The sequence below is a fragment of the Scyliorhinus torazame genome, chromosome 14 (assembly GCF_047496885.1).
Source record: "Scyliorhinus torazame isolate Kashiwa2021f chromosome 14, sScyTor2.1, whole genome shotgun sequence".
In the NCBI taxonomy this organism is placed as follows: domain Eukaryota; kingdom Metazoa; phylum Chordata; class Chondrichthyes; order Carcharhiniformes; family Scyliorhinidae; genus Scyliorhinus; species Scyliorhinus torazame.
Window position 1 is genome coordinate 121,287,917 of NC_092720.1, and position 19,727 is coordinate 121,307,643.

Genomic DNA, 19,727 nt, shown 5'->3' on the forward strand with positions numbered 1-19,727 from the left:
CCCACTACTGTTGCAGACAGGGCATTCCACGCCCTTACTACTCTGAGTAAAGAATCTACCTCCGACATCTGTCCTATATCTACCTCCCCTCAATTTAAAGCTATGTCTCCTCATGCTAGCCATCACCATCCGAGGAAAAAGGCTCTCATTTGCCGCCCTTTCTAATCCATTTTGTATCAGAGGATTAGATAGAGTGGACAGTGAGACAAAGGATACAGAGGATTAGATAGGGTGGACACAGATAGTGAAGTCTCCAGATGTGCACCATGCAATGCACTCCAGTCACATCAAACGTACATGGGACGGCACAGTGATTAGCACCGCTGCCTCACAGCTCCAGGGTCGCAGGTTCAATTCCGGCCTCGGGTGGTTGCCAATGTGGAGTTTGCACTTTCTCCCCATATACCAGTGTGAGCTTCACATTGGAGCAACAAACTCTAATCCAGTAGTCTGCTCTGCCCTCACACTCATCATTATTTTGATTATTCAAATCTTCCTATAATCCCTTATTAGGCTTCGGCAGCCATTGGGGAAATGCATTCCATCGTCTAATAATGTGGGAAATATTGTTTCTTACCTTCTGGTTAATACTGAAGTTAAGAAATGAAAAAATAGCTTTCTGGAAACACACAGGGGGCAGTCATCAAACTAAATAATAATGGGTTGCTTCTAGAACTACTAGATGAATCTGGATAACACTCAGCATCATAGAATCCCTACAATGCAGAGGGAGACCATTTGGCCCATCACGTCTGTACCAACCCTTTGAAATAGCACCTTACCTCGGCCAATCCCTCACCCTATCTCCATCACATCATGTAGGGGCAATTTAGCATAGCCAATCGACCTGACCTGCACATCTCTGGACAATACGTGTAGGGAAACACAATAGGGACCAGTCACTTGTACTGATATACTGACCATTATTATAATATTATTAGATATTTCAGTAAGCTCAGGGAAGGTGGTAAAAGAGGGAGAGGGGTGGCATTGTTAGTCAAGGACAGTATTACGGTGGCAGAAAGGACGTTTGATGAGGACTCGTCTACTGAGGTAGTATGGGCTGAGATTAGAAACAGGAAAGGAGGTCACCCTGTTAGGGGCTTTCTATAGGCCTCCGAAAAGTTCCAGAGATGTAGAGAGGATTACAAAGATGATTCTGGATAGGAGCGAAAGCAACAGGGTAGTTGTTATGGGGGACTTTAATTTTCCAAATATTGACTGGAAACGCTATAGTTAGAGTACATTAGATGGGTCCGTTTTTGTCCAATGTGTGCAGGAGGGTTTCCTGACACAGTATGTAGATAGGCCAACGAGAGGCGTGGCCGTTTTGGATTTGGTACTGGGTAATGAACCAGGAAAGGTGTTAGATTTGGAGGTAGGTGAACACTTTGGTGATAGTGACCACAATTCGATTACGTTTACTTTAGTGATGGAAAGGGATAGGTGTATACCGCAGGGCAAGAGTTGTATCTGGGGGAAAGGCAATTATGTTGCGATGAAGCAAGACGTAGGATGCATCGGATGGAGAGGAAAACTGCAGGGGATGGGCACAATGGAAATGTGGAGCTTGTTCAAGGAACAGCTACTGCGTGTCCTTTATAAGTATGTACCTGTCAGGCAAGGAGGAAGTGGTCGAGCGAGGGAACCGTGGTTTACTAAGACAGTCGAAACACTTGTCAAGAGGAAGAAGAAGGCTTATGTAAAGATGAGACATGAAGGTTCAGTTAGGGTGCTCGAGAGTTACAAGTTAGCTAGGAGGGACCTAAAGAGAGAGCCAAGAAGAGCCAGGAGGGGACATGAGAAGTCTTTGGCAGGTAGGATCAAGGATAACCCTAAGGCTTTCTATAGACATGTCAGGAATAAAAGAATGACTAGGGTAAGAGTAGGGCCAGTCAAGAACAGTAGTGGGAAGTTGTGCTTGGAGTCCGAGGAGATAGGAGAGGTGCTAAATGAATATTTTTTGTCAGTATTCACACAGGAAAAAGACAATGTTGTCGAGGAGAATACTGAGATTCAGGCTAGTAGACTAGAAGGGCTTGAGGTTCATAAGGAGGTGTTAGCAATTCTGGAAAGTGTGAAAATAGATAAGTCCCCTGGGCCGGATGGGATTTATCCTAGGATTCTCTGGGAAGCTAGGGAGGAGGTTGCTGAGCCTTTGATCTTTAAGTCATCTTTGTCAACAGGAATAGTGCCAGAAGACTGGAGGATAGCAAATGCTGTCCCCTTGTTCAAGAAGGGGAGTAGAGACAACCCCGGTAACTATAGACCAGTGAGCCTTACTTCTGTTGTGGGCAAAATCTTGGAAAGGTTTATAAGAGATAGGGTGTATAATCATCTGGAAAGGAATAATTTGATTAGAGATAGTCAACACGGTTTTGTGAAAGGTAGGTCGTGCCTCACAAACCTTATTGAGTTCTTTGAGAAGGTGACCAAACAGGTGGATGAGGGTAAAGCAGTTGATGTGGTGTATATGGATTTCAGTAAAGTGTTTGATAAGGTTCCCCATGGTAGGCTACTGCAGAAAATACGGAGGCATGGGATTCAGGGAGATTTAGCAGTTTGGATCAGAAATTGGTTGATGGGAAGTGTTCAGACTGGTGTCCAGTTACGAGTGGTGTGCCACAAGGATCTGTTTTGGGGCCACTGCTGTCTGTCATTTTTATAAATGACCTGGAGGAGGGCGTGGAAGGATGGGTGAGTAAATTTGCAGATGACACTAAAGTCGGTAGCGTTGTGGACAGTGCGGAAGGATGTTACAAGTTACAGAGGGACATAGATAAGCTGCAGTGCTGGGCTGAGAGGTGGCAAATGGAGTTTAATGCAGAAAAGTGTGAGATGATTCATTTTGGAAGGAATAACAGGAAGACAGAGTACTGGGCTAATGGTAAGATTCTTGGCAGTGTGGATGAGCAGAAGGATCTCAGTGTCCCTGAAAGATGCCACTCAGTTTGAGAGGGTTGTTAAGAAGGCGTACGGTGTGTTAGCTTTTATTGGTAGAGGGATTGAGTTTCGGAGCCCTGAGGTCATGTTGCAGCTGTACAAAACTCTGGTGCGGCCGCATTTGGAGTATTGCGTGCAATTTTGTTTGCCGCATTATAGGAAGGATGTGGAAGCATTGGAAAGGGTGCAGAGGAGATTTACCAGAATGTTGCCTGGTATAGAGGGAAGATCTTATGAGGAAAGGCTGAGGAATTTGAGGCTGTTTTCGTTAAATGTTAAGAGGTGACTTAATTGAGGCATACAAGATGATCAGAGGATTGGATAGGGTGGACAGTGAGAGCCTTTTTCCTCGGATGGTGATGTCTAGCACGAGGGGACATAGCTTTAAATTGAGGGGAGATAGATATAGGACAGATGTCAGAGGTAGGTTCTTTACTCAGAGTAGTAAGGGCGTGGAATGCCCTGCCTGCAACAGTAGTGGACTCGCCAACACTAAGGGCATTCAAATGGTCATTGGATAGACATATGGACGATAAGGGAATAGTGTAGATGGGCTTTAGAGTGGTTTCACAGGTCGGCGCAACATCGAGGGCCGAAGGGCCTGTACTGCGCTGTAATGTTCTATGTTCTAATGAGGGGCCATGGCAGCACGGTAGCATAGTGGTTAGCGCAATTGCTTCACAGCTCCAGGGTCCCAGGTTCGATTCCCGGCTGTGTCACTGTCTGTGCGGAGTCTGCATGTTCTCCCAGTGTGTGCGTGGGTTTCCTCCGGGTGCTCCGGTTTCCTCCCACAGTCCAAAGATGTGCAGGTTAGGTGGATTGGCCATGCTAAATTGCCCTTAGTGTCCAAAATTGCCCTTAGTGTTGGTTGAGTGGGGTTACTGGGCTATGGGGATAGGGCGATGTGGGTCTGGGTAGGGTGCTCTTTCCAAGAGCCGGTGCAGACTCGATGGGTCGAATGGCCTCCTTCTGCACTGTAAATTGTATGAAAGGATGATCAGTACTACAGGCATACTGATCATTTATATAAAGACAAAACTTAATTGTTTAAAATAATTCATATTTTAAAGTGAGACAAAGAGTTGCATGCTAAGGTGATTTACAGATGCTGAAACCGATGTAGGCTGTGAACTACCCGAATGGGAATAGGGTCCATAATGAGTGTGTTTAGCCGGGTGTTTCCCGGCGCTTGGAGCACCACGATATCGAACAACTCTCTGTTCCCATTCGGGTAGATGCGGGGCCTCAAGAGGGGAATTTCCTGATGAGGCCGCACTTAGTCCTGTTTTCTGCACTGAGGAGCTCCGCTAGCTGGAACTGCAGAATGAGATCGGGACACCATTTAATGCATGCCATTTTGGATCATCCAGAGGATATGAATGACGTTATGTAAATAAAATCTCTTTTATTCCTAATGTGACACTGAACTGTTTTGAGGAGGCCAAATTGAAATCACATGAAGATGTAGGAACAACTGGAAAACATGGTGGGGTGTTATACTTTGCCACATTGCCAAAAAGCCATTTGGATCTCATGGTGAGGATAAGAGCTTGGTTGAATGATTGCAGATTTGAGACCCGCCAGGAGAGTTTTGCCAATACCAGGAGCTGAAGTAACTGAGGGGAAAGTGGTTGGGAAACACCCAAAAGATGACATAAATACCAGGTGCTGGTTGTGTCTTGTCCAGTACTCCAGTCAGGCCGCTACAAGAGCCTGGCAGTAGGTTGGAGCCAAAATCTACTTTGCCGAGCAGTGAAGGAGGCTTTCTGGTTTCCGTCGCATTTTGTTTGTCACCTTTTTTCACCAGTTGCTTTTCCACACTCCTTTTCCCTGAGCAGAAAAGATAATAACCAGAAATGTTAAACAAGACAAATAGAATTACAGAGAATATCAAGCAGAGAAAGAGCCCAACAAATCTGAGTCTTTTCCCCACTTCAGTCAATTAGTTTCTTTCAATTCTCGGACTTTAAAATGTCGAAAACATCTAACTTCTCCAGCCCCTCATTAAGAGTAAAGGTTTTTGAACTCAGATGAGACCAGAGTGATTCCACACTGCACTGGTGTGCTTCCTGTGATGACTGGGGTACACAAAACTGCACACAAGTGCGGCCTAAGATCTGGTATAAATTCAGCACCAGCTCCTTGCTTTTCCAATCCAGATATAAAAATTGAGGATTGTTTTGCAATTTTTGCCAATTTTGCATGTACTATAACCTCGAATGACTGGTGAATCTACCCTCTGGTTGAAGGGACTTGCTCAGACGAAAAACAGTGGAGAAGGAGAATGATGAAAAAGAATGAAAGCTAAAGAGGCAGTGAAAGGAAGAGACCTATTGAGGAAGAAACAGGGAGAGTGTTGAACAAGTGGCCATGTGATGACCTCGTTTCTTAAGCAGTCATGTGACGGATGCACCCTGGGTTGAGAATGACCTGATACAGTGCCAAGGAATCATGGCACTGGCCCTCCATGTACACCCACATAGAACACAGAACAGCGCAGTACAGGCCCTTCAGCCCTCGATGTTGCGTCAACCTGTGAAACCAATCTAAAGCCCAGCTGCACTATTCCCTTATCATCCATATGTTTATCTAATGACCATTTAAATGTCCTTAATATTGGCGAGCCCACTACTGTTGCAGACAGGGCATTCCACGCCCTTACTACTCTGAGTAAAGAATCTACCTCCGACATCTGTCCTATATCTACCTCCCCTCAATTTAAAGCTATGTCTCCTCATGCTAGCCATCACCATCCGAGGAAAAAGGCTCTCACTTGCCGCCCTTTCTAATCCATTTTGTATCAGAGGATTAGATAGAGTGGACAGTGAGACAAAGGATACAGAGGATTAGATAGGGTGGACATAGATAGTGAAGTCTCCAGATGTGCACCATGCAATGCACTCCAGTCACATCAAACGTACATGGGACGGCACAGTGATTAGCACCGCTGCCTCACAGCTCCAGGGTCGCAGGTTCAATTCCGGCCTCGGGTGGTTGCCAATGTGGAGTTTGCACTTTCTCCCCATATACCAGTGTGAGCTTCACATTGGAGCAACAAACTCTAATCCAGTAGTCTGCTCTGCCCTCACACTCATCATTATTTTGATTATTCAAATCTTCCTATAATCCCTTATTAGGCTTCGGCAGCCATTGGGGAAATGCATTCCATCGTCTAATAATGTGGGAAATATTGTTTCTTACCTTCTGGTTAATACTGAAGTTAAGAAATGAAAAAATAGCTTTCTGGAAACACACAGGGGGCAGTCATCAAACTAAATAATAATGGGTTGCTTCTAGAACTACTAGATGAATCTGGATAACACTCAGCATCATAGAATCCCTACAATGCAGAGGGAGACCATTTGGCCCATCACGTCTGTACCAACCCTTTGAAATAGCACCTTACCTCGGCCAATCCCTCACCCTATCTCCATCACATCATGTAGGGGCAATTTAGCATAGCCAATCGACCTGACCTGCACATCTCTGGACAATACGTGTAGGGAAACACAATAGGGACCAGTCACTTGTACTGATATACTGACCATTATTATAATATTATTAGATATTTCAGTAAGCTCAGGGAAGGTGGTAAAAGAGGGAGAGGGGTGGCATTGTTAGTCAAGGACAGTATTACGGTGGCAGAAAGGACGTTTGATGAGGACTCGTCTACTGAGGTAGTATGGGCTGAGATTAGAAACAGGAAAGGAGGTCACCCTGTTAGGGGCTTTCTATAGGCCTCCGAAAAGTTCCAGAGATGTAGAGAGGATTACAAAGATGATTCTGGATAGGAGCGAAAGCAACAGGGTAGTTGTTATGGGGGACTTTAATTTTCCAAATATTGACTGGAAACGCTATAGTTAGAGTACATTAGATGGGTCCGTTTTTGTCCAATGTGTGCAGGAGGGTTTCCTGACACAGTATGTAGATAGGCCAACGAGAGGCGTGGCCGTTTTGGATTTGGTACTGGGTAATGAACCAGGAAAGGTGTTAGATTTGGAGGTAGGTGAACACTTTGGTGATAGTGACCACAATTCGATTACGTTTACTTTAGTGATGGAAAGGGATAGGTGTATACCGCAGGGCAAGAGTTGTATCTGGGGGAAAGGCAATTATGTTGCGATGAAGCAAGACGTAGGATGCATCGGATGGAGAGGAAAACTGCAGGGGATGGGCACAATGGAAATGTGGAGCTTGTTCAAGGAACAGCTACTGCGTGTCCTTTATAAGTATGTACCTGTCAGGCAAGGAGGAAGTGGTCGAGCGAGGGAACCGTGGTTTACTAAGACAGTCGAAACACTTGTCAAGAGGAAGAAGAAGGCTTATGTAAAGATGAGACATGAAGGTTCAGTTAGGGTGCTCGAGAGTTACAAGTTAGCTAGGAGGGACCTAAAGAGAGAGCCAAGAAGAGCCAGGAGGGGACATGAGAAGTCTTTGGCAGGTAGGATCAAGGATAACCCTAAGGCTTTCTATAGACATGTCAGGAATAAAAGAATGACTAGGGTAAGAGTAGGGCCAGTCAAGAACAGTAGTGGGAAGTTGTGCTTGGAGTCCGAGGAGATAGGAGAGGTGCTAAATGAATATTTTTTGTTAGTATTCACACAGGAAAAAGACAATGTTGTCGAGGAGAATACTGAGATTCAGGCTAGTAGACTAGAAGGGCTTGAGGTTCATAAGGAGGTGTTAGCAATTCTGGAAAGTGTGAAAATAGATAAGTCCCCTGGGCCGGATGGGATTTATCCTAGGATTCTCTGGGAAGCTAGGGAGGAGGTTGCTGAGCCTTTGATCTTTAAGTCATCTTTGTCAACAGGAATAGTGCCAGAAGACTGGAGGATAGCAAATGCTGTCCCCTTGTTCAAGAAGGGGAGTAGAGACAACCCCGGTAACTATAGACCAGTGAGCCTTACTTCTGTTGTGGGCAAAATCTTGGAAAGGTTTATAAGAGATAGGGTGTATAATCATCTGGAAAGGAATAATTTGATTAGAGATAGTCAACACGGTTTTGTGAAAGGTAGGTCGTGCCTCACAAACCTTATTGAGTTCTTTGAGAAGGTGACCAAACAGGTGGATGAGGGTAAAGCAGTTGATGTGGTGTATATGGATTTCAGTAAAGTGTTTGATAAGGTTCCCCATGGTAGGCTACTGCAGAAAATACGGAGGCATGGGATTCAGGGAGATTTAGCAGTTTGGATCAGAAATTGGTTGATGGGAAGTGTTCAGACTGGTGTCCAGTTACGAGTGGTGTGCCACAAGGATCTGTTTTGGGGCCACTGCTGTCTGTCATTTTTATAAATGACCTGGAGGAGGGCGTGGAAGGATGGGTGAGTAAATTTGCAGATGACACTAAAGTCGGTAGCGTTGTGGACAGTGCGGAAGGATGTTACAAGTTACAGAGGGACATAGATAAGCTGCAGTGCTGGGCTGAGAGGTGGCAAATGGAGTTTAATGCAGAAAAGTGTGAGATGATTCATTTTGGAAGGAATAACAGGAAGACAGAGTACTGGGCTAATGGTAAGATTCTTGGCAGTGTGGATGAGCAGAAGGATCTCAGTGTCCCTGAAAGTTGCCACTCAGTTTGAGAGGGTTGTTAAGAAGGCGTACGGTGTGTTAGCTTTTATTGGTAGAGGGATTGAGTTTCGGAGCCCTGAGGTCATGTTGCAGCTGTACAAAACTCTGGTGCGGCCGCATTTGGAGTATTGCGTGCAATTTTGGTTGCCGCATTATAGGAAGGATGTGGAAGCATTGGAAAGGGTGCAGAGGAGATTTACCAGAATGTTGCCTGGTATAGAGGGAAGATCTTATGAGGAAAGGCTGAGGGATTTGAGGCTGTTTTCGTTAAATGTTAAGAGGTGACTTAATTGAGGCATACAAGATGATCAGAGGATTGGATAGGGTGGACAGTGAGAGCCTTTTTCCTCGGATGGTGATGTCTAGCACGAGGGGACATAGCTTTAAATTGAGGGGAGATAGATATAGGACAGATGTCAGAGGTAGGTTCTTTACTCAGAGTAGTAAGGGCGTGGAATGCCCTGCCTGCAACAGTAGTGGACTCGCCAACACTAAGGGCATTCAACTGGTCATTGGATAGACATATGGACGATAAGGGAATAGTGTAGATGGGCTTTAGAGTGGTTTCACAGGTCGGCGCAACATCGAGGGCCGAAGGGCCTGTACTGCGCTGTAATGTTCTATATTCTAATGAGGGGCCATGGCAGCACGGTAGCATAGTGGTTAGCGCAATTGCTTCACAGCTCCAGGGTCCCAGGTTCGATTCCCGGCTGTGTCACTGTCTGTGCGGAGTCTGCACGTTCTCCCAGTGTGTGCGTGGGTTTCCTCCGGGTGCTCTGGTTTCCTCCCACAGTCCAAAGATGTGCAGGTTAGGTGGATTGGCCATGCTAAATTGCCCTTAGTGTCCAAAATTGCCCTTAGTGTTGGTTGAGTGGGGTTACTGGGCTATGGGGATAGGGCGGTGTGGGTCTGGGTAGGGTGCTCTTTCCAAGAGCCGGTGCAGACTCGATGGGCCGAATGGCCTCCTTCTGCACTGTAAATTGTATGAAAGGATGATCAGTACTACAGGCATACTGATCATTTATATAAAGACAAAACTTAATTGTTTAAAATAATTCATATTTTAAAGTGAGACAAAGAGTTGCATGCTAAGGTGATTTACAGATGCTGAAACCGATGTAGGCTGTGAACTACCCGAATGGGAATAGGGTCCATAATGAGTGTGTTTAGCCGGGTGTTTCCCGGCGCTTGGAGCACCACGATATCGAACAACTCTCTGTTCCCATTCGGGTAGATGTGTGGCCTCAAGAGGGGCATTTCCTGATGAGGCCGCACTTAGTCCTGTTTTCTGCACTGAGGAGCTCCGCGAGCTGTAACTGCAGAAGGAGATCGGGACACAATTTAACGTGCAGCATTTTGGTTCATCCAGAGGATGTGAATGACGTTATGTAAATAAAAGCTCTTTTATTTCTGATGTGACACTGAACTGTTTTGAGGAGGCCAAATTGAAATTACATGAAGATGGGGCAGCACAGTAGCCTTGTGGATAGCACAATTGCTTCACAGCTCCAGGGTCCCAGGTTCGATTCCAGCTTGGGTCACTGTCTGTGCGGAGTCTGCACGTCCTCCCAGTGTGTGCGTGGGTTTCCTCCGGGTGCTCCGGTTTCCTCCCACAGTCCAAAGATGTGCAGGTTAGGTGGATTGGCCATGATAAATTGCCCTTAGTGTCCAAAATTGCCCTTAGTGTTGGGTGGGGTTACTGGGTTATAGGGATAGGGTGGCGGTGTTGACCTTGGGTAGGGTGCTCTTTCCAAGAGCCAGTGCAGACTCGATGGGCCGAATGGCCTCCTTCTGCACTGTAAATTCTATGAAAGTTCTATGTAAGAACTGGAAAAAATGTGGGCTGTTGTCCATTGGCCGCATCGCCAGAAACCCATTTGGATCTCATGGTGAGGATAAGAGTTTGGTTGAATGATTGCGGATTTAAGACCCACCAGGAGAGTGTTGACAATACCAGGAGCTGAAGTAACGGAGGGGAAAGTGGTTGGCAAACACCTAAAATATGACATAAATACCAGGTACTAGTTTTGTCTTGTCCAGTACTCCAGTACGTCTGTAGTGGGTAAAGTCTTGGAGGGGATTATAAGAGACAAGATTTATAATCATCTAGATAGGAATAATATGATCAGGGATAGTCAGCATGGCTTTGTGAAGGGTAGGTCATGCCTCACAAACCTTATTGAGTTCTTTGAGAAGGTGACTGAACAGGTAGATGAGGGTAGAGCAGTTGATGTGGTGTATATGGATTTCAGCAAAGCGTTTGATAAGGTTCCCCACGGTAGGCTATTACAGAAAATACGGAGGCTGGGGATTGAGGGTGATTTAGAGATGTGGATCAGAAATTGGCTAGCTGAAAGAAGACAGAGGGTGGTGGTTGATGGGAAATGTTCAGAATGGAGTTCAGTCACAAGTGGAGTACCACAAGGATCTGTTCTGGGGCTGTTGCTGTTTGTCATTTTTATCAATGACCTAGAGGAAGGCGCAGAAGGGTGGGTGAGTAAATTTGCAGACGATACTAAAGTCGGTGGTGTTGTCGATAGTGTGGAAGGATGTAGCAGGTTACAGAGGGATATAGATAAGCTGCAGAGCTGGGCTGAGAGGTGGCAAATGGAGTTTAATGTAGAGAAGTGTGAGGTGATTCACTTTGGAAGGAATAACAGGAATGCGGAATATTTGGCTAATGGTAAAGTTCTTGGAAGTGTGGATGAGCAGAGGGATCTAGGTGTCCATGTACATAGATCCCTGAAAGTTGCCACCCAGGTTGATAGGGCTGTGAAGAAGGCCTATGGAGTGTTGGCCTTTATTGGTAGAGGGATTGAGTTCCAGAGTCAGGAGGTCATGTTGCAGCTGTACAGAACTCTGGTTCGGCCGCATTTGGAGTATTGCGTACAGTTCTGGTCACCATATTATGGGAAGGACGTGGAGGCTTTGGAGCGGGTGCAGAGGAGATTTACCAGGATGTTGCCTGGTATGGAGGGAAAATCTTATGAGGAAAGGCTGATGGACTTGAGGTTGTTTTCGTTGGAGAGAAGAAGGTTGAGAGGAGACTTAATAGAGGCATACAAAATGATCAGGGGGTTGGATAGGGTGGACAGTGAGAGCCTTCTCCCGCGGATGGAAATAGCTGGCACGAGGGGACATAACTTTAAACTGAGGGGTAATAGATATAGGACAGAGGTCAGAGGTAGGTTCTTTACACAAAGAGTAGTGAGGCCGTGGAATGCCCTACCTGCTACAGTAGTGAACTCGCCAACATTGAGGGCATTTAAAAGTTTATTGGATAAACATATGGATGATAATGGCATAGTGTAGGTTAGATGGCTTTTGTTTTGGTGCAACATCGTGGGCCGAAGGGCCTGTACTGCGCTGTATTGTTCTATGTTCTATGTTCAATGTATGTAAATGTAGTACTGTCATTTCAGCACTAGATGGCTCACAGACAGATACTGTAAGAACTGATTTCCCCCCTTTTATAAGTCAGATGATGACATGAAGAAGTGATTCAGAACAGTGAACAAGCAAGACATAGAATAGCTAGAATGAGAGAAGTTAGAACTAGTTTATTATAATAGTGTATAGTTATATAATTATCTGTATTGTACTTTAATTGTTTATTGTTAGTTTAATATTGAGTAAAAGGACTCACAGTTTATTATTTTATTACTCATTAAATAGTTCATCTTTCAACAAGAGGACTAATGGTCATTTTATCATCCTGGTGGATTCAAGAGTAATATATATATATTTTAGATAAGTCCTTATTTAAAATATAACAGGGAGCAGAGGAGAAGCTTAAGTAGGGTGCTCTTTCCAAGGGCTGGTGCAGATTCGATGAGCCGAATGGCCTCCTCTGCACTAAATTCCATGAAATTCTGATTCTAGGAGGTCCCAGACACCCTCCCATGGACATTCACGACGGCTGACATTTTCGAACGGAATGGTAAACAGCATTTGGTCTTAGTCGATTTGCATTCCGAGTGATTTGAATTTCACTACCTGCCAAACACATGAGTAACACAGTCATGATCAAGCTCAAGAGACACTTTTCCACACCCTCAGAGACAAATGACAGATAACACTCACCAATGTGTCTCCACTGAGTTTAGAAACGTTGCACACACAAAGGGACATTGAACATATTACAAGCAGCCGCTACACCCACAGTCCACAGGTGTGGCAAGCAGGCAAGCATCTTCTAAAGTAATGTGCCCAGGCTCACACAGGTTACTACGCTGTACTCCTCAGCCTGTGAAACATGCCACAACGGGGTTTAACGGCGTCAGCACGGCAACTATTCTCCAGGCGCATCAGGACCACAATGCGGTTATTTAAGAGGTCACGTGATGGATGTCCAGGCGTTTTCCCCGGAGCGCGGACAGAGTACAAGCATGGAGCAGCTGCTCAGGTTGTGAATAAAGTGTTGTTTTTTTTATACGCCCTTGGTCCCAAGACTTTGGGAACCCAGCACTTCTACAGAGAGAGTCACAGAAGGTGAGACTGAGGGAGTCATTTTGATTTACCACAGGCATTGAGTGCCCTTTATGGAAATGTCAAATTTACACTCTTATAGCATTAACCTACAAATTAACCCAAAATTTACAAATAACTACAGAGACATATATAGAAGGCCGAGAGTTTTGTGTGGAGTGACTGGCCTTGTGAGAAAGATTGCTGCTCACAGTTTGGGTCTTTGCTGCATTCCGGGATTTGCTCTTTGATGTCTTTCTGAGTTCTCCCAGTAACCGAGTGATGTGCACATTCTTCATCAGGATACTTTCTCTTCCCTGTTAGACATAATTCAGTCTTCACAACAGGAACTTCTTTACCAAGATCTGATGATGGCAAGAGGAAATAGTCGTCAGTGCACAGGAATAAACAGGACGAGACAAAGGATCACTCCCTCGTTTACTCAAGCACCGAGTCAAAAAGTAAAATATATTATTCATTACCAGAATTCCTAAATTAACTTTCTTCATCCAGCTCCTTAAAATTACTGAAACCAGCAGCCTTGATCACTTCCTGACACGCTATTAATTTGAAAATCCTTCCACTACTTCACAATCTTCTGCAAGGGATGAGTGTGAACATAGATAAACAGCAACTATCTCCCTGGGCACCCTATTCCAAACATCTGCGAATAGGTTATATCTTAACTGTCCACACACACTTTCTGAATGCACAATGCTCCTCACTAATTGTCTTTCTTAGGACCATGGTAAATAATCTCACAATATCCAAACTGGGACGGCTGGTTCATGATGTGGAGCAACGCCAACAGCATGGGTTTAATTTGCGTACCGGCTGAGGTTACACATAACAGCCCTGCCTTCTCAGCGTTGCCCCTTGCCCGAGGTGTGGTGACCCTCAGGTTAAATAGCCACCAGTCAGCTCTCAATAGAGGGGACAGCAATCTACAGTCTTCTAGTGACATTTACATTTTTACTTCAAAAGGACTTGTTTTGATTTATTGTCACATGTACCAAAGTACAGCGAAAAATATTTTTCTGCGGCCGAGGGAACGTACACAGTAGACAAAAAGAATAATCAACAGAGAGCATTGACAAATAATACATCGGCAAATGGTGATTGGTTACAATGCGGAACAAGGGGTCAAACAAAGCAAATACATGAGCAAGAGAACCCTAGGGCATGGTGAATAGTGTTCTTATTGGGAACTGATCAGTCCGAGGGAGAGTCGTTGAGGAGTCTTGTAGCTGTGGGGAAGAAGCTGTTTCTATGTCTGGATGTGCGGGTCTTCAGACTTCTGTATTTTCTGCCTGTTAGAAAGGTCTGGAAGAGGGTAAAGCCTAGATGTGAGGGGTCTTGACAATGCTGTCTGCCTTCCCGAGGCAGCAGGAAGTGTAGACAGAATCAATGTGGTGTGTGGGGTGACAAGCTTGTGTGATACGTTGGGCTGAATTCACCACACTCTGCAGCTTCTTGTGATCTTGGACCAAGTAGTTGTCATACCAGGCTGTGATGCAGCTGGATAGGATGCTCTCTATCGCACATCTGTAGAAGTTTGAGAGAGTCGATGCCGACATGCCGAATTTCTTTAGCTTCCGTGGGAAGTAGAGACGTTGTTGAGCTTTTTTGACTGTTGCATCAACGTGAGTGGACCAGGACAGACTGTTGGTAATGGTGACCCCCAGGAACTTATAGCTATCAACCATCTCGACTTCGGAGCCATTGATACAGACTTCAACTCACTCAGTAGGATCCTCGCTGTTGTGTTTGGTCCTTTGTACTTTAAGATGAACTCACCAAACACTTTGATCTGTGTAACCAAGATCCTTTTAAGACCATATGACATTAAGACATAGGAGCGGAAGTAAGGCCATTCGGCCCATCGAGTCCACTCCACCATTCAATCATGGCTGATTTCAACTCCATTTACCCGCTCTCTCTCCATAGCCCTTAATTCCTCGAGAAATCAAGAATTTATCAACTTCTGTCTTAAAGACACTCAACGTCCCGGCCTCCACCGCCCTCTGTGGCAATGAATTCCACAGACCCACCACTCTCTGGCTGAAGAAATTTCTCCTCATCTCTGTTCTAAAGTGACTCCCTTTTATTCTAAGGCTGTGCCCCCGGATCCTAGTCTCCGCTGCTAATGGAAACAACTTCCCTACATCCACCCTATCTAAGCCATTCATTATCTTGTAAGTTTCTATTAGATCTCCCCTCAACCTCCTAAACTCCAATGAATATAATCCCAGGATCCTCAGACGTTCATCGTATGTTAGGCCTACCATTCCTGGGATCATCCGTGTGAATCTCCGCTGGACCCGCTCCAGTGCCAGTATGTCCTTCCTGAGGTGTGGGGCCCAAAATTGCTCACAGTATTCTAAATGGGGCCTAACTAATGCTTTATAAAGCTTCAGAAGTACATCCCTGCTTTTATATTCCAAGCCTCTTGAGATGAATGACAACATTGCATTTGCTTTCTTAATTACGGACTCAACCTGCAAGTTTACCTTTAGAGAATCCTGGACTAGGACTCCCAAGTCCCTTTGCACTTCAGCATTATGAATTTTGTCACCGTTTAGAAAATAGTCCATGCCTCTATTCTTTTTTCCAAAGTGCAAGACCTCGCACTTGCCCACGTTGAATTTCATCAGCCATTTCTTGGACCACTCTCCTAAACTGTCTAAATCTTTCTGCAGCCTCCCCACCTCCTCCATGCTACCTGCCCCTCCACCTATCTTTGTATCATCGGCAAACTTAGCCAGAATGCCCCCAGTCCCGTCATCTAGATCGTTATGGTCTTTTCTTGTGTCTCGCGCGGATACTGAGAACGTTATCATGGAGTCTTGCAACTTCTGGAACTTACAACTTCTGTTGATCTGTTACACATACGTTTATTGCCCTCTAGCTCGTTTTCTTCTGGAGATTACCGGATGAGCCTCACATGACTTTGGTCTTGAGACTACATGGTGTGTTTGTACCGCCACCTGTTGGTTGGAGGTCTCACACCATCCAACTGTGATATGGCCCATAGGCATATTGTCATACTCGCCTAATCTTCGCGAGTGCGAATGTTGCTCAGTTCTACAGTCTTCCAGTGTACAATTTATGATAAGATTCGGCATAACATCATTCTATTTAACATCAGTAACAAAAGAATGCAGAGCATTGTCTGAAATGCCACTCTTGGGTGTTTGACACTCCCAGATCAGGTACAGCATGGGTCAAATATAGAGGGCCAGTGTCCAAGACCAAGCTCCACCCCCTTCAGCCTATAGAGAGCTAGAGTGATGAGAGATTGGTCAATATACTATGTTCTCACCTTCCCAACAGCAACGACTCGATGTTCTGCGAATTGTAAGTACAAGCAGGTGAATTCTGATAGTGAAAGAATCGCTTCGAAAAATGTTCCTGTTTAATCACTCATTCAACAATTAAACAGAAGCAGCACAAAACTCAGAAAATGAAACAGATGGCAAGACCGGTGTGTACAATTTGACAAGGAATTTGGGCTATAAAATCAGAATCAGAAAGGTCGGGATTCTCCGTCGGCAGGATCCTCAGTTTCACCAGCAGTGCACTTATGCCAGTGGATTTCCAGGTGGGGTGCCCATAATGGGAAACCCCATTGACCGGCTGGTGGGACAGAGGGTCCCACTGAAGGCGAGGTGCACGCCAGACCAGAAAACAGGTGCGGCGGGATGGAGAATCCACCCAAAAGGTTTAGCATGAAAGGAAATTATTCAAACCCATCGCAGGTGTACCAGTGTTAACTTTACATTGGAGCGACAAACTATAATCTAGTTGTCTGCTCTGCCCTCATACTCATCATTATTTTGATTCTTCAAATCTTCTTACAGTTCCTCAATAGGCTTTGGCAGCCATTGGGTAAATGGATTCCAGCATCTAATAACGTGGGAAATATTGCTTCTTACTTCCTGGTTAATACTGCAGTTATGAAATGAAAAAACTACTGGAAACACACAGGAGGCTGTCGTCAAGCAAAATAATAAAAATAGGCTGCTTCAGATGGAACTATTAGATGATTCTGGATAACACTCACCATCATAGAATCCCTACAATGCAGAAGGAGACCATTCGGTGTGCAACGACCCTTTCAAAGAGCACCCTATCTCGGCCTATCCCTCTCTCCATAACCCCACGTAGGGGCAATTTAGCATAGCCAATACACCTGACCTGCACATCTTTGGACAATAAGTGTAGGGAAACACAATAGGGACTAGTCACTTGTACTGATACACTGACTACTGTTATAAAGAGGGACATGAAAAGATGATCAGTACTACAGGCATACTCATCATTCACATAAAGACAGAACTTAATTGCTTAAAATAATTCATATTTTAAAGTGAGACAAAGTGTCACATGCTAAGATGATTTACAAATGCTGAAACAGATGTAGGCCGTGAACTACCCGAATGGGAAGAAAGTCCATAACGAGTGCGTTTCGCCTGGTGTTTCCCGGCGCTTGGAGCACTGATGAACCCCACGCTATTGAACAGACCTCTGTTCCCATTCGGGTAGATTTGGGGTCTCAGTGGGGAACCCCCTGACGAGGCCGCACTCAGTCCTCTTTTCTGCATTGAGGAGCTCTGCTCGCTGAAACTGTAGAAGGAGATTAAGCTACCAATTTAAATGTGGCCCGATCTCCAATTTGACCCCCAAACCCCCTCAAAGGCCCGACTCACCGATAAGTGGATTCTCAGAGACCGCCGCATCCCTCTCCATCCACGCATGGCACCACTGGGCCTTATCCCCTGTGTGGGAAAAATGCCAGCTTGGCACCTTGGCTGACACCCAGGTGGCACTGCCAGCGTGACAGACTCACAGTGCTAGGGTGCCAGGCTGGGAGTGGCAAAATGGCAAAGTGGCACCAGCAGTTACAAGGTGCCACCCTGCCCAGACGGCAAGCACCTGGAGGCCTCCAATCATCTGCTAGATTCCCAAGAGTATGGAGACTAGCATTGAATGGTGCTCGTCCAAGATCTCCAAAGCGAAGAGATTAGATCCTAATGCATTGGTTAGATTGTGAGAGTGCATATTAGAATGACACTAGATGTCTCACTCTAATATGCAGATTTGCGAAAACGTGAACAGGCCACCATGGGCGGGATTAAAATTGCGACGTCTCACGAGATCGCATTAGCTCTCGTAAAGCGTGGCGAGACAGGTTGGTCTCGGAAGAGGGATCGCCCGGCATCTACCAGCAGCATTGCAACACGCTGAGCTGCCTTTTGGGCAAAATATGGCTGGTAGATCACGTCTATAATGTGTAAAATCCGGTTGTGGTGTAACAATGTGTACAACAAGCAGGAGGGGTGAACTATGGAACATCGAGATTGGAGGAGGCATCAGACCAATAAACTTAGAGAGCCTGCTCCAGTAAAACAAAGTACAAAGTCTTACAACACCAGGTTAAAGTCCAACAGGTTTGTTTCGATGTCACTAGTAAAACAAAGTAAGTGACAGCCATTCACTGATTCATTCCATACAACAATGATCAATCAAGTTCAAGCCACCTGGTTTAAATTTCAAGTAAGGCTTGGAAGTTAACAGTCAGTCACCATCAACGTTGTGGGATGGTGACGCAGTGGTTAGCACTGCTGCCTCACCAGGGATCCGGGTTCGATTCCAACTTCGGGTGACTGTCTGTGTGGAGTTTGTACATTCGCCCCGTGTCTGTGTGGGTTTCCAACAGGTTCTCCGGTTTCCTCCCACAGCCCATAAATGTGCAGGTTCAGTGGATTGGCCTTGTTAAAATGACCCCTTGATTTCCAATAGGTGGGGTCACGACGATAGGTGGGGGAGTGGGCCTAGGTAGGATGCTCTTTCACAGGGTAGGTGCAGACCCGATGGGCTGAATGGCCTCCTTCTGTACTGCAGGGATTTTATGAACTGGTGCTTTCTCCATGGCAATGCTTCTACCAATCAGACTCCACTTGCCAATCAATCAGCACTCTCTTCTCAGCCAGTATATATTTGTTGTTTTCTCCTTATATTGGATTTCTTGCCAAGTGCCCTGCTGAGTGCAAGATGAAAAGCTTTGTCATGTCTCTTTTTTTTTCCAGAAAGAGCCACAGGTGTGGGTGTAGGGATCTGTATATCTGCAGGTCTGGGAAAATAGGAACATAGGAATTAGGAGCAGAAGTGGCAATTCAGCCCCTCGAGCCTGCTCCACCATTCAATCAGATCATGGCTGATCTCTTCCTGGTCTCAAAGTATCTTAGTATTTTATATACCTTGATCTGATCCTCTCTCACCCTGCTAAACTCCAGCGAGTATAAACCCAAATTGTTTAATCTCTCCTCATACATCAACCCTTCCATCCCTGGAATCAACCTGGTGAACCTGCTCGGAACTGCCTCTAATGCCACCACACCCTTCCTCAAATAAGGAGACCAAAACTGGACCAATACTCCAGATGTGGTCTCACCGACACCCCAATAACATCGTCGACGAGTACTCAAGATTCCCCTTCGCCATCCCCTGCTCTGACATGAACTTTGCCTCCGTTATCAAGGCCCTGCAGTCTTTTCACCCTGTTCGGGTTCCCTGCCTACATCCACAGTGACCGGGGCTCCTCCTTTATGAGCGACGAGTTGCGTCAGTTCCTGCTCAGCAAAGGCAAAGGCATCGCCTCCAGCAGGACGACCAGCTATAACCCCCGGGGAAACGGACAGGTGGAGAGGGAGAACCGACGGTCTGGAATGCCGTCCTTCTGGCCCTAC

General features: G+C 45.6%; 1 protein-coding gene across 1 annotated transcript in view; it reads right to left on the minus strand.

The window, feature by feature from the left end:
- LOC140389984 (uncharacterized) overlaps positions 1–19,727 on the minus strand; it is a 150,124-nt gene that overhangs the window by 94,622 nt on the left and 35,775 nt on the right. The window contains 2 exon segments of the mRNA XM_072474733.1: positions 4,606–4,773; positions 13,191–13,343. Of these exon segments, the coding sequence (XP_072330834.1) occupies positions 4,606–4,773; positions 13,191–13,343 (321 nt within the window).